The sequence below is a fragment of the Aptenodytes forsteri genome, unplaced genomic scaffold (genome assembly GCF_000699145.1).
Source record: "Aptenodytes forsteri isolate BGI_AS27 unplaced genomic scaffold, ASM69914v1 Scaffold136, whole genome shotgun sequence".
In the NCBI taxonomy this organism is placed as follows: Eukaryota; Metazoa; Chordata; class Aves; order Sphenisciformes; family Spheniscidae; genus Aptenodytes; species Aptenodytes forsteri.
Window position 1 is genome coordinate 904,992 of NW_008796111.1, and position 14,473 is coordinate 919,464.

The following is a 14,473-nucleotide window of genomic DNA, read 5'->3' on the forward strand; positions in this document are numbered from 1 at the left end:
GAACAATAGCTGGCGAAAGGGGAGCCATTGCGGAGGCGGTGACAATGGGTTTCCTTACTCGGGGCTTTGTTTGATTTCCCCGTCTCAGTTTTGAACTCCCTCCGCCGGAGAAAGGCGAGGGGGTAGGACGGGGAGAGGGGGAAGCAGGCAGAGGGGAAGGAGGGTCAGTGGGAGTTAAAGCCTTTTGCAGCCTTTCTCTCCCATTCATGTGGTAATTGGGTGTCAAGCAGAGATCAGTAAGATGGAGCCCGGCCTGTGTGCCCGGGTTAAACTGCAGCAGAAAGAAAGCGGGAGCTGAACCGATGGAGGCCTGAATGTCATTAGGGTGGGAGGAAGCGCCTCTCCCCCAGGAGCCCTTCTGCCGGGGTGCTGGGCTGGGGGGGCCGCTTCCCATTCAGGGCATCCCTGAAAGCGGCCAGACAAAGCGGGAGGGCGTCCGAACAATGCCGCACCCCCGGCTCTACCTTCAATAGGGAGCTCTAAACAGGCGTTTAACCTTCAGAATAGCTGAAAGTGATACTCAAAGCTGAGGAGGTGGCTCGCCAGCCGCTGCGTGCAAAAAAAAGGCACCCACAACGCGGGGGGGGTGCCCCCCCAGCCGCTGTTAGCCTCTTCCTGCGGCCGAGCCAGAGGCCACTTGGATGGCCGGAGGCGAGGAGGGAAGATCTTGCCGCCCTCGCTTCCTCGGCCCCGTTGGCACAGCGCTGGGGGTGTGCAGGGCCCCGTGCGGGTTGTGGGAGGTGTCACCTCCAGGGCAGGATCAGACCCCGACTCCTGCTCGGGCTGGCGAGATGCTGGCGTCCCTGGGGAGGGCTGCTCAGCACCCTCGAGGATGGGGCTAGAGGAAGGCAGGGCCATACTGAGGAGGCGGATGTGGCATAGTAGGGGTCGTATCCCACTTCACAAGCCTGGGATTATTTGGCGAGGGATCTGGGGAGATCTGGGCAACGACCCCCCTCCCGAGCCAGGGGGATGTCCCAGCCTCAGACAGAATTGCCATCGCCCGTGATTCCCAGGGTTGCCAGCCTGTACTGCATGACCCCAACTGCCCAAAGCTCTCCCAGAGCCTGGCCTGGCATCATTTGTGCCTATAGGCAGGATTTTTAATTAACTAGGAGAAAAGAGGGTCAAACCCCGGGTTATTTTGGAAGATGGGATTTGCCACTGGAACGGGCCAGGCTCGAAAAGAGCAGAGTGGGACCCATTCCCTGCTCCCCAAGCCTCACCCTGCTGCGTAGCCCGGCCATCCCGTGCTGTTCAGGAGCTAAGCAGCAAACAGCCCGAAAGACATTTGCTTCCCTAGTAAAGCCTTTCTGCTTTAAGGAGGAAAGCTGCCGTCCCTTCCGTGCCGCAGGCAGGATGATGAGACGCAGGCGCTCCCCACAGACCGTCATTTTGATGGAATCCCCTGCAACACAGCCCCTTCAAACTGGAGGGGGAGAAGCCGTCCCTGGCCCTGCTCCTGGTTACACTGGAACCACTCAGGGGAATCACGTATTTCCATTTCTAAAGAGCGCACCAAAGGATAGGCCCTTCTTTAGTCCAGAATATTTCCCTGTCGCTGCTTAAAGGCGAAGCTAGCTCGCCAGCGTGCGGAGGAGCGGGTGGCTGTCATTGTTTGGGAAGACTCCAGCACGCCAAGAGTGGCAGGAGGAGGCTGGAGAGATGCGGCGTCAAAGATTGTCACAGACTTTCTCAGCAGCAGAAATTAATTTCACCCAGAAAGGTCCTGAGCAGCTTGCAAAGCCCCCGCCTGCATTTAGACTAAAATACGCTCCAGTTTTGCACACCAAGCATGGCCTGGCTGAGCTGGACCTAGAGCGGGAAAGAGATGCTGATCAGAGAGAAAGTTGCAGCATTATTTTTCTTAATATTATTGTTACTGTCCAGGATGCAGGGTCTGGGAGGAGCAGTCATGTCCATGGTGAAAACTACATTTTAAGCAAAGCTCTTTGGCTTTGCTTAAATTAATAGGTTAATAATAACCCAGGAAAGGATTTTAATGTTTTCTTAACCTCATGCAAACAGCTTTTAAAGTATTTTAATTAAAAAAGAATACCTCATACTTTATATATGGTACTTTTATCTATATACAGCTGTTGAGCCAGACTTTAGCTTATTGATCAAAGGAGACATGTCTCGCAAGGTGTCTCTAATCATAGAAAGAGGATTCAATTAGCTTTTTCCTTAAAATCACACAAATAAAAATAAATTAAAAAAAAAACAGACTATGATTAAGCACTGGCTGCTTCTTTCCAAACACCTCTCTGTTGGAAGCATTTTGTCCCAGCATTAATCCCGGGCTCAATACCGCACTTGCACTTGCATTCCTGGGCTGAGAGCTTCAGGGACGCTTGCATCTGGGCTTCACTTTTCCAGAGGAGCTGGGACTTTAAAAAGGCCCTGGGATTTCAACCCAAAGCTGACAGCCAGCGGAAAAACTTTAATTGGTGTAGCTGGGTTTTGCAGGGAGTCTCGAAGCATTGCCAAATACAACAAAACCCTCCTCAGTAAGGACAACCATGACCAAAATGGTCCGTGAATTGTCCCCAGCCACCAGATCTTCAGCGGGGACTAGAGCTGCTACTTTTAATTCTCCCAATGCTGTAGCGCTGTCAGCATCGCTAGGCAGGGTGACTCCTTACAGCATAACTCACAGCTACGAACACACCTTCATGGGGCTCCCCTCGCCCTGGGAAATCCGGCACAGAGGTATGCGTACGTGGTATGTGCACGCCCCAGCCCTCCGGCACAGCACCACGCTCCGTCAGTACTGCTGAGCTCTCTGCAGGTCCCCTCTAGCGAAGGCCTGTGTATAGAGCCCCCCGTGCGGTTTGCTGAGCTGTTTGCCAGTCGTTCAGCACCCCCCCGTCTCCCCAGAATGAGAGCTCTCACCTTGGGGGAGGCCTATCCTGCTCCTCTCGCCTGCACCCTGCTACTATGACCTTCCTCCCCCTCGCAGCTGGCCGGGAACACAGGGTTTGGGGTGAGCTCCCTGCTATGCTCTGGCCAGGTCCCAGCCCCTCGGTTGTGTCAGCACCAGCAAGGGCTAAATCGTGCTCCTGCTCCTTGCATGGGCCTTGGCTGTGCCTGTAATCCCCATCCATCTCCAAAACCCAACAATACAAGCCGGTCTCCACTTGGATGGGCTTGCTTGCAAATAAATAACAGCCATGCTTCCCTAAGCTTCCAAAGCTATTTGCATCTGCATTTAACAGGCAGTGCCCTGAATGCAGAATTTGCTTGGCTTTTTTAAACTAACCTGCTTTTAGACAGACGGAAACACAGTGCTGAGCCTTGCCCCGCGGCCCCTCTTCCTTCAGAGCGGCTTTCTGTGCGGGGCAGCACGGCCATCTCTTCCAGGAAGGGAGAGCAGCACTCCCGTATCCTTCTGTATCACTTCAAACCATCCATCTCCAGACAACAACCCCCAAGGGCTGATTTTGGGGAGGCCAAGCTTTTACCCGTTCCCTTTAGCAGAGGGCTGGGTGAGGGCGGGTGGTTTGGGCTGCTGCCCACCACCTGCGTGGCACAACGGGGTGACCTCGGTGCTGCCGAAGTCTCCGCTGGGCACAGGCTCTGGTGACGAGCCTGAGTGGAGGGGAACGCCAGCGCCTGGGATTGCTGCTGGCCTCACACCCAGCACCATCGTCTGTACCCAAAACTTCCTCAGACAGGGTCTGACCTGTCCCCTGCATGGGTAACCCCCCTGCTCCCAGCGCCCTGTGCCCCCTCACCGCTTCCCAGGGCTCTGAACCCCTTGGAGGGGCTGTGAGACCCCAAGGGAGCCCCTAAAGAGGTCCCCCCTGAGGTGAGACGTTTGCCGAGCCCAGCCCGCCCTCCACCGGTGGCTGCGAGAGGAACAGCATCCAAAAGTGGGACCGGAGCATCTGCAGGGGCGGCAGCCATCGCTGCACACCCTGCACCAGCCCCCCGAGGCCAGGGGACACTCCCAGGCCCCTAAATATGAACCCCCGCAAGCAAAGCCACCTCGTTTGAAGGCTGAGCCCCACGGGCACTGCAGGGCTGTGGGGATGAGGCCTGTTTTCCACTGAGCTGGGGGGGCTGCTTTGGGACAGAGGCTGTCCCAGGAGCTGCGCCCTTCCAGGAGCGGTGTTGGACCGCGCTGCTCCACCACCCCATGCTCCTCCTGTCCTCACCCATCCCCGTCCCCACCTGGAGCTGGCTGCAGAGGCCAGATGCAGCTCCGAGCTGGGCCTTGCCCAGAGTCACTCTGTCCACGGGATTGAATAAGCTAGAAGCTTTAATTTTAGTTTGAGATGCTGGAGAAGCCATTAATTTGAGCATGCCTGAAGGTGCATCTGGTATATAATGGATGCAAACACACTTCACCCAGGCAAGACATTTCTCCCTGGTACCCGCGTACCATGAAGCAGCCGGTTTCTCCTGTCCCCAGGGTTGGATGCAGAGGGTCTAAAAGATGGTTCTGGCAGTGAGGGAAGAGGAATGGGTACCAAAAAACTTGTCTTCAAGGACAGAAATGAGCTGGAAGGTTAAGCGTGGCCAAACATGGAGAGAAGCAGCAGGAAGAGGAAAGAGGGAACAGGAGAGGGATGGAGAAGCCAGATGTGCCAGGGTAAACAGGGAGAACTGGGTCAGGACAAAATGGGATGGCAACGCTGAGAACAGGACCAGGAAAAAGGGGGAGTGAGGAGTCGGTGGAGGGGTCTGGGGAGGGTTTCATCAATAGGTTGTTTTCACACAGTCATCAAACCCAGCAGCAAGGGGCTTGCTTCCCCCTGCTCCGAGATGAGCTAAAGTTCGCACAGGGAGGTTGTGCTCTGGAGTGGCAGTTCCCAGTTCCCAAACCGGCACAGTCCCCCGCCTCCCCACACAGAGCAGGACTGCGCAAGGAAGAGGTAGGAAACTCCAGTGTAGCCCATACTCGCGTTTAATCGTAAGGACAGGACAGACTGGGGCAGGCAGGTACGTTAGTGTGGAAGCACAGCTAGAAGAGCAGACACACCCTGCCCTCACAAAAGACAGATGTCATTTTAAGGAGTAACCCTGCTAAAAGCATGAAAACAAATAATTAAAAAAAAAAAAAAAGAAAAAAAAAAAGAAGAATAAACCCCAACCCAGAGTTTTCTCTGGAACAGACGTTTCTGCATGGTCTCCGAGCACTGGAATCGGACATCACTGCTAAGGCTGTTTCACACCAGACACAACATGGGGAATTCACATAGCGCAAGTCAGGTGTTTAACATGGACGTTTCAGTTCGGGGCCCATCTCCTGCGGTGGAGACAAGGAGGGCTCTTGCGGGAAGGGATGCAGAGCACGTGAAGTTAGACTCTCAGAGAGACCACCCTCCGGAGGACCTTCTCTCCCCTAGGCAAGCTGCCTCCCGCATTCAGGGCACAGACATCACAGCAGGAAAGCCCCGAGAGCTGCTCCATGGTGCTGAGTACGTCTAAGCAAATGCAAACCAGGCCCTTCATTCCCACTCTCCCAACTGCTTTCTGCAAGGAAGAAGGTGCATGAAACAAGGCTGCATCCATGAAAGGTGAAAGTGAGAGACCCAGAGAAGTGTCCACAAGATAGTGGGGTTCCCTCATGTCCTTCACCATGGAGCAAGGCCACAAGGACATACGTGGCTGCACCCACGCTGGAAGAGGAGATCAGTCCCAGATGAGCGTCCTGTCTCCCTGTGAGAGAAAAGGGCTCTCCAAGAGAGGACAGGTCTGGGCTGCTCCTCCACCTACTGCACAAACCCGGGACACATTCAAAAGTACAGACAATAAATTAAGATTGGGGGAAAAAAAAGTCAGCGTGTATTATATATAATATAATGTGCGTGTGATTGTGAAAAATAGAAATGTCATCCCCAGAAGAGAGCAAGGCATGGCAGAAACCCATTCCTGTCCCTCTCCCGAGCCCAGCACTACCCTGCTTCCCTGATTCACAGCAGAAACACACCAGCGGGGCCATGCAGGGGGCAGGGGTTGCACCTGGCACCCAGCTTCCCTCTGCCAGAGGGAGCCCTGTGCCAAGGAGGAGCTGGCTGCTTGGTGGAGGAGTGGGGAAAGAGCCCAGCACTGGTCCCTTCATGGCCTTCACAAGGAAGGGTTGCTGCAGGCAGGAAAAGGGAGGGAAACACAGGAAAAGCAAAGTGGAATGGCAGGGGCACCCCACCCCTCCTCAACTGGCCAGGGCCCTGCCCCTCCCATGGCACGGGACCCCCACCGCTGTACCAAGTAGAAAATAAAGCCATAATGAGTCTATGCTTTGGTATGTAACCATCCCCCTCCCCTTGGTTCCCCCTGTGTTCCCCCCAAACCATTATCTGTAAAACTCGTCAAATAAAATCTCTAGCGTGCCTTTATATCGCTCCTTGAACCTTTTCTTCCCCAGCACCTGCCTTGTCCCCTCTCCCCAGCAGGATTCGGGAAGGTGCCTTGCTTGAGCCCCACCAGTTACAGCTTCTGCTGTCCCGACTGGATCCTGCTGAACGCTGCCTGGTCCAGCGGCAGGTAGCGGCCTTGCCTGGAGTCCAGGAAGTACAACCTGTCCTTCACCAGCGCAGGGTCAAAGCCCTGCTTCCGCAGCTCCATCTTCTGGAACTTGTAAGTGCCTGGAGCGGGGAGAGAAGAGGGAGAGAGGGCTCACTGGCTGCACATGCTCCCATCCCCACCACACCTGTGCCACCCCGGACCCAGCCTTGTACCCCCACGCCTCAAAACCACCAGAAGAACTGGCTGGGGGCCCTATGGGGCAGAGGGGCTCCACGGGGCAGAGGGGCTCCATCCCAACCCTACCACAGATTGGCCTCCATAACCAGGTTTCAACCCCCAGGCTCCCCCCAGCTCCGTGTCCAGTGTGAGCGTGCACGCTGCAACTTACTTGTCTTGGAGACTTCGTGCAGGAACCGCAGGAAGACGGGCCGCGCGTACAGCGGCAGGGCCTTTTTCAGCTCGCTGGCAAAGCCTTCTAGGTCACAGGAGTTTTCTGGGTCGGCGATGGCTGCCATTCCCGCCTTCCCTTCAATCCCTAAGAGGCAGAGAATAAGGGAGAGCACTCAGACACACCGTCCCTGTAGCATCATCTCCCTCTGCCCCGCGCCAGCAAGGCCTCTGGCACAGATCCTGCTTTGTACCGAAGCGCTGGTGTGTCCAGCTGTGTCACCGGCTGTGTCACCACCCTGCAGCTAAGGCTACCAGCGACACCCTGCGGTCACGGTCACCTCCTCTCAGAGGAGGCACTTGCAGCCTGTCCAGAAAGGACATGGGGTCCTTCCAAACCAGCCAGAATCAGACCAAAGCTTGAGAGAGGGAAGGAACCCTCTTGTTCCTGCTAAGCACATCCCCAGTGGCCTCTTCCCAGCTTGCCCACGGGGAGCCTTGGTCCAGCCTCTTGCAAAAGGACACGTTGATTTGGACGTGCAGGACATGCTCACATTCAAGTGCTGGAGGCCCACCTGCCTCCCCCAATCATCCTCTCCCCTCTCAGCTACCTGGGATCTCCACCCCATAAACCACCACGTCTGTCAGGTTGAGGATGCGGCTCAGCGTCCCCTCCACCTCTGTGGTGGAGACGTTCTCCCCCTTCCAGCGGAACGTGTCCCCAGTGCGGTCCCGGAAGTACATGTAGCCGTATTTGTCCATCACCAGGACATCCCCTACAGGAAAGTGAGGAATAGGCAAACATGAGGCGTCAGAGGGGCTAGGAGCAACCCTGGAGCATCTCAGGGCAGTGCCACTAGCCTGGGACAGCCCCCACACCCACACAGGTACCCTTCTCCTCCGCTCTCAGCAGACGGAAGGGCCCTGCTTGCCTCACCTGTGAGATAGGCAGCGTCCCCTTTTGTAAACACATCCTTGGCGATTTTCTTGTTGGTGGCTGACTGATTCAGGTAGCCGTCAAAGTGCTGCAAGGGGTTGCTCTTGACAATGCGGCCCACCAGCTGCCCTGGCTCCCCTGCAGGGAGAAAAGAGGGGATGAAGGGGGGAAGCAACCACCCGCACCCAAGCAAAAAGGGTGTCTAATGGGGTTGGTGGGGTTTAACTGAGCAGAGACTCAAACCTAGGTAAATTATCTTGAAGTATCAGGAAAGACTCACACAGAGCTGAGGAGACTTATCCCTGTGGTTGCCCTCACCTGGTTTGCAGTGGATACAGACACCATCCGGCCCCCGGATCAGCTCCATGGTGTCTTCATCCACCCGCACCAAGCCGATGGGGTACACACCTGGTAGGATCCTGCTGTTGAAGCCGCATGACCCAACCTAAGACAGAAAGAGCTCAGAGCCATGGGTAGCAGGGACATCTCTCCTGCCCCGAGCCTGCTGCCCATGCACATCCAGGATACCAGAGAGCTGGCACTGCACGACAGCCAAAACCCCTCCGGGCAGATGGCAACCCATGCCAAGCCTCTTGGAGCAAGAAACCAGGAGCAAACAGCCTGCCTGGGTTTCCAACCCTGCCCAGGCCAGCAGGCACCCTCTGGGACACGGGGAGGGTGGTGGGGCCTCACATTGTTGTCGAAGTTTCCCAGGCTGCAGTTGCACTCGGTGGCCCCGTAGAATTCGGCCACCTGGGTGATGCCGAAGCGGGCCATGAACTCCCGCCAGATGGAGGCACGCAGCCCGTTGCCCAGCGCCATGCGCACCCGGTGCTGCCGCTCCACCTCCTGGTATGGCTGGTTCAGCAGGTAGCGGCAGATCTCCCCAATATACTGCACAATCTGGGAGGGATGGAGAGGAAAGACTCACTAGGACCCCTCCACCAGGCCCTGGGGTCTGTTTGGGGTTTCTTCAGGGTACGTAGGAATGGCACAACACGCTCAAAGCCCCCTAAAGAGGCTGTGGTAAAACCCAGGAGCCCTACTAGCTCATCCAGTGCCTGTCCCTCCCTGGTTAATCCATTCCTCCAGTCTGTGAAACCTATCTGAGACCTCCTGGCTAATGCTGGAGCACAGGAAGGGTTTGGACACGTGAAGTTACCACCCCAGGTGGGAAGGACACAGCCCCACCATCTTCGAAAGTGGTTTGGGATGGACAGGCAGAACTGGTCCAGGCCTCCCCCTCTTCCAGCAGCTGGGCTCTCCCCAGCACAGCACAGATCCCCAGGCTCCGCTCTCCAGTCCCAGCTGGCCCCTTGCCTCACAGCCTCACCGTGCAGTTGTATTTCACGCAGTCCTCCCAAAAGTGCGAGGCCGAGAACTTCTTGCGGATGACAATCGTCATGCCTTGCAGCAGGCACTGCCCGACCCCCACGATGTTCCCTGCGGAGAGGCAGCCAGGGGAGCCCTCAGTCCCCAGACACCTCCAACCCAGCCCGCTCAGGGAGAGGCCTGGCAGGGCAAGGTGGATGCCACGCACTGGCTCACCGCAGACGGGTGTTCACCTAGCCAAAGCCCCCAGGACCACAGGCACCGGGGAGGAGATGCGTGGCAGCAAGATCTGGGGCAGCACTTTGCACCTAGACATCCCAGCATGTCTCAGCCAGCCAGGCTGGCACCGCTTCCCCTGCCCCCGACTTTCCACATGGAGCAGCAATAAGGTGCAGCTATTCCAAAGCCAGGCTAGGAGCTGGGATAACCCCCCACACACAAACACTCCCCACTCCAAAGATCAGCCAGATCGATTCTTGGCTCCCAGGGAAAAAGCAGAAAGCCTCAGTCAGACACTGCCAGCAGCAGCCAGCTCCTACTCAACATGGAGATCGCTGCTGCACCAGCCTCCATCCTGAGCCCTGGGCTTGGCTGAGGGGAAGAGACAGTCCCGGCATGCAGGGCTCCGTACGGCACACGTTACCTGCAGCGTGGTAGAGCGGTAGGCAGTCGTACATCACATCGTCGGGCCTCATGCGAAAACCGTAAAAAACTAAGCTGGACATGCGGAAGTACCTGGGGCGGGAAGGTGAAGGGACATGTCAGCAGCAGGGCCAGAGGCGCTGTGCTAGGACAGAGCAGAGCTCAGCTCTGTCCTCCCCCGAGCCCCTGCCCACGGCCTTACCGGCAGTTCACCACAATGGCAGCCTTGGGCAGCCCTGTCGTGCCAGAGGTGTAAATGTAGAAGAGTTTATCTGGAAAGCAATGAGAAGGCAAGGTCACATACCCAATCTAGGACCTGGCTGAACCAGGAGCAGGGGACAAGTCAAATTTAAACACTCTGCTCATGTCAGTTGAGCCAAAACTTTCTTATGTGACAGCACCAAGAACATGCTGCGTTCACCCTGGGCAGATCAGGTCTGTTGGACACATGGAGGGCACAACAGGATACTGCTCCACACAGGGCTGGGCTTCAGACACCGGAGTAATACCCATCCCAAACACCCCAGGCCCTGCTGCAGACGTCTGCCATTGGCATCCTGAGCAGACGTTCTTGCCAGTGTTGTAACCGGCTGATCCACAAAGACACCACTGTGAGTTTGGCCCCCAAGAGCTGACCACATACCAAGAAAGCCCTTATCAGGGGGGGTTGGCTGGTGCCGCTGGGCCATCTGCAGGAGGGGGTCCAGGTGTTTTGCACCAGGAAGCATGGACTCAGGGCTTCCTTCCCCGGACCAGAAGAGAGGGATAGATTTCTCCAGGGAGGGCTGCACTTCCTGCATTGCTGAGAAAGTAAAGAGGGGAGATGGAGAAAGACCGCAGGGTGGTTACAGCACAGAGACCCCCTGCCCTCCCAGACAGTCTCAGGGAGACACTGCCCCAGGTAGCAGTACCCTCGCTGTGCTTGGCAGAATCCCCAAACGGGTGACAACCATCCCAGGGGGATGTTGTTCCCATGATTAACAGATGCTGGGGCCACAGCCCAGGCCTCTTCAATGACTAGAAGATCCTGTTCTCCACCTCTCCCCAGCCAAAACCTCTTCGGTGCCAAGAGGTCTGTTGACACCATCAACATCAGAGGCGTGGGCTGAAACACATGAGGAGCTGGAGCCGAGGTGCTGCAGGGATGTGGCTAACAGCCACAGAGAGCAAGGGGAGGCTCGTCCTGTGCAGCAGGGCAGGCCCAGCCCAGCCCAGCCCAGGGCTCCACACAGGGGATGCACCCAAGAGGCACAAGGAAGGATCCTCACACCCAGGCTGGCCTGCCTGGGAGCCAGTCAGCACTGAACTCCAGATCCTGCCCAGCGGCCAAAGGGATCAACAAGAAAAAACCCAGATCCAATTCCAACTGTTCACTCTCTTCCAGATCCCTGCTCTGTGGTGGGCAGGAAAGGAGCACTAAATCCATTGACACACACCCCCCAAGTTCAGAGCACCCCTGACGCATCTGACTGCCCCTCACCTTCCATCATCTCCACCCCAAAAACCACAGCCTTGGAGTTGGAGATGGTGATGCAGTGCAGCAAGGCCTCCATGCGCAGGTGGGAATTCACAAGGGCGGTCTCCACCCCAATCTTGGCCAAACCGAGCCACAGCCCCACATACTGATTGCGGGACTCCATGAAAAGAGCCACCACGTCACCAGAGCGGAAGCCTTGGTCGTGGAAGAAATTGGCCACCTGGTTGGAGTACTCATCCAGCTGCCGGAAGGTCCAGCTCTCGCCTGTGCCTTGGAAGATCAGTGCCATCTTCTCTGGATACTTGCTCGCGGTCTTCTGGAAGATCTTGGCGATTGTGTTCTTCTCCCTCACGTGCCTCCATACCTGCCATTTCACCCGCAACAGGACCAGCCCCGTGCTGCCAAAGGAAGAGGAGGAAGAGGGCAGCTGCTCAGTGACCCCTGCAAAACCACTTCCTCCAGCAAAGCCAGCACAGCACGAGGCTCCAGGCCCTACTCTAGGACAGCAGCAGCTCTGGGTGCTCCCCTGAGCTGCGTGGCCATAGGCAGAGGTCCTCCGCAAATAGGCTTATAGCTAGGAACTGATGGAGGCCAGGAAGAGATGTGTTTTGGAAGGCGGCAGACATGGATGTCCCCAGTCAAAGGGGCATCTTTGAGCCTCAGGTGCTCTCCAAGAGGTGACACCGCTCCCTCCCCACAAATCCTTGCCAGGAGCTGGCACAGCCTGGTACCAACTCAGAACTGACCCTGCACAGGCACCTGGTGCCATGGCAGCAGCTTTAGGGACACGGTGAAGTACAAGGACAGTGACTTAGACTTCCAGCTCAGCTGAAATCTATCTTTCCTCTGAAAACTTTGCGCAGGAGTTTGGAGCCGCCCAGGCGCGGCAGAGGGAGATCTCCTTCCAGCTGGGCTGGGTGCCAGCAGAAACCCAGGATTGTGCAAGGAGCTGGGGGCTGTGCTCACACATACACTGGGGCAGAGCAGTGGGCCAGGGGGAAGGTGGATGGTCGGGCCATCCCAGTCAGGACACCTACGTGACATCCCTTCGTATTGTCTTGATGAATATGAGGAAGAAGTCCCATCCTCCGGATCCCAGGTAGAAGATGAAGAGAGCGGGGATGGCCTGGGCCCAGGACAGCTCCAGACTGACCCTGAAGAACAGCAGCAGCGCTGCAAAAGCAGCCAGACGCAGCATCGTGGCCTGCAGAGAGAGAAACCACGGCCATCAACCCACGCACACTGGACTCGGCGATAATGAACCCATGGGCAGGGGATGCGTTAGCAGCCCCCAACTTCCTGGATGAGGTCCCTGAGTCACCGCTCCTCCCGGCCACGAGGACATAACCCAGCAGCCCAGAGCTCCCACAGATGTAACTTTACCGGACCTTGGCGATGGCCTCCAATTAAGCCGCCGGCACAGCACTGCTCAGTGCCAGGCAAGAGCCTGGCCGTTCCCACCTGGGGAGCCACATCCTGCACACCAGCCAGGGGCACAGCTGCACACCAGCGGCATGAGATGCAGGATGAAGTCACTTCATGGATGTGGGAGCGGAGTCACAGCAGGAGACCTTGTACAGATGTTTGGCAGGCACCAGGGCGATGCCAGGCAGGGCTGGCTCAGCCCCTCACCTCTAGCCTGACAAAGCCCAGCTCCAAATTCCTCCCTGCCCGAAGAATCCCTCCATCCCCATAACGCAGGTCTCCCTGTCCCCCAGCACCAGCTCTCCTGCACGGCTGGCTCCGGGACAGCCAGCACGGCTGGTGGGAGAGCGCAGCTTCACACGCTCCCCAACACAGCTCAGACAGGAACAGGGACAGGAAACTCAGTCCTTTGAGCTCTGCTCATGTTTGCAAACCCTCGTGTCGACAGACAATTTCTTGGCCTGGTTCTGCTGGAGACACTGCCAGAGCGGGCTGGGGACAAGACCAGGCGCAGGCATGCCCTGGCCAGGCTGGATTGGGCAGAACAAGGGCTGTTGCTGCTGCCAGGAGCACCCAGACCCCCGCCCCATGCCCTGTGGACAGCGACTCAGGCTCTGGTACTTGTCCCCCCAAAACAGCACCTCTGTCTCCATCCCAAACACACCCCAGATGTGGCTCTGAGACTTGCAGGAGATCACAATCTAGCAAAGGCTCTTTTCAGGCAACAGCATCGGGCAGAGGAAAGTGACAGAGATGTGACCCTTGCAGCTTGAGGGCTCCTAGATAAAACTGGTCCTTCCTGGCATGGTCGCAGGCTGAAGAGGAAGGAAACACTCATGTCATTTCCCTTTCTCTCTTGAAGGTGAATTCACTGCTCTGAAGCTGGCAGCCCTGAGTGGGCTCTGCCACAGCCGGCGGGGCCGGGAGCCACGCTTGTGGCTTTCCCTCTGCTCCACGCAGTTCCCCCAGGTCCGGGGAGCCTCTGTTCATTTGGTACGAGACGCTGGCAGGGTGGGAGCCAAGGCAGTGCCACATGGTCACCGTGCCCTGGCATGTCACGCAGGCTGTCTCACCTCCGAGCCGTGCCACTGGCAGCAGGCAGGGATGCACCAGAGCACAAGATGCCACTCCCGGGGGGGGCCTGGGGACATCCTCCCATCCACAGCCCCTTCCCAGAGACTTCCCCCTTGTGCCAGTGGCCTTTGAGCTCTCTCCACCAAACATCTCCCAGGCCTGAGATCCCACAACACAGTCCCTCGGCATTTTAGCTGGGCAGGACCCACAGCATTTTTGCCTAGGAGCCTCTCTGTAGTTAAACAGGGCAACTCTTAAATCACCATCAAACTACTATGCCTCAGCCAAGACCTGGGCCCTTCGTTACACACTCACATCAAACAGACAGACACGGAGAGCTGGCAGTGGGGAAGTCACACTCTGTGTGGGCAGCAAGGCGCTTAATCGCCCACTTGAAGGCAAGACGGGCCCAGACAGGCCCCTGTTATCCTCTGCTCACATCTCTGCCTCACGCTGGCATGCCCAGTGCCTCCCGCCGAGAGATAACCGGTGCATTACTGAGAGATAACTGGTGAGAGATTACCGAGAGATAACTGGTACATTACTGCCAGAGACCTCCAGCCCTGCCGTTAAGGATTCAGGTCTTGTCTAGCTGCATCAACACAGAGAAAATTAAGACCTGCCTGTAGCTCCGCAGCCAGCGGGCACAAAGGCAAACCGCAGGGATCCATCACCCAGGGGCACAGAGACCCGAGGAGAGCTGGGGAGAGGGACCAGTCTGGGGA

The 14,473-nt window shown here is 57.1% G+C and overlaps 1 protein-coding gene across 1 annotated transcript; it reads right to left on the reverse strand.

Annotated features, from left to right (window-relative positions):
• Nucleotides 1-4,891: 4,891 nt before the first annotated feature.
• Nucleotides 4,892-12,447, reverse strand: SLC27A4 (solute carrier family 27 member 4). Its single transcript, XM_009286888.1, has 12 exons — nucleotides 12,287-12,447; nucleotides 11,253-11,647; nucleotides 10,416-10,574; nucleotides 9,975-10,044; nucleotides 9,774-9,865; nucleotides 9,132-9,241; nucleotides 8,492-8,701; nucleotides 8,117-8,243; nucleotides 7,799-7,936; nucleotides 7,473-7,637; nucleotides 6,863-7,009; nucleotides 4,892-6,593 (listed from the first exon to the last, which is right to left on the reverse strand). Exons 1-12 carry the CDS (start codon nucleotides 12,445-12,447, stop codon nucleotides 6,436-6,438), a joined length of 1,932 nt encoding a protein of 643 aa, XP_009285163.1. The 3' UTR covers nucleotides 4,892-6,435.
• Nucleotides 12,448-14,473: the final 2,026 nt, after the last annotated feature.

Excerpts from the sequence above, each read along its gene's own strand:
- SLC27A4 (XM_009286888.1), bottom strand. The coding sequence starts at position 12,447 with ATGCTGCGTCTGGCTGCTTTTGCAGCGCTGCTGCTGTTCTTCAGGGTC. Across the intron at positions 8,702-9,131 it reads GCGTGAAATACAACTGCACG|ATTGTGCAGTATATTGGGGA; the intron begins GTGAGGCTGTGA and ends CATCCCTCCCAG. Across the intron at positions 6,594-6,862 it reads GCACGAAGTCTCCAAGACAA|GCACTTACAAGTTCCAGAAG; the intron begins GTAAGTTGCAGC and ends TCCCCGCTCCAG.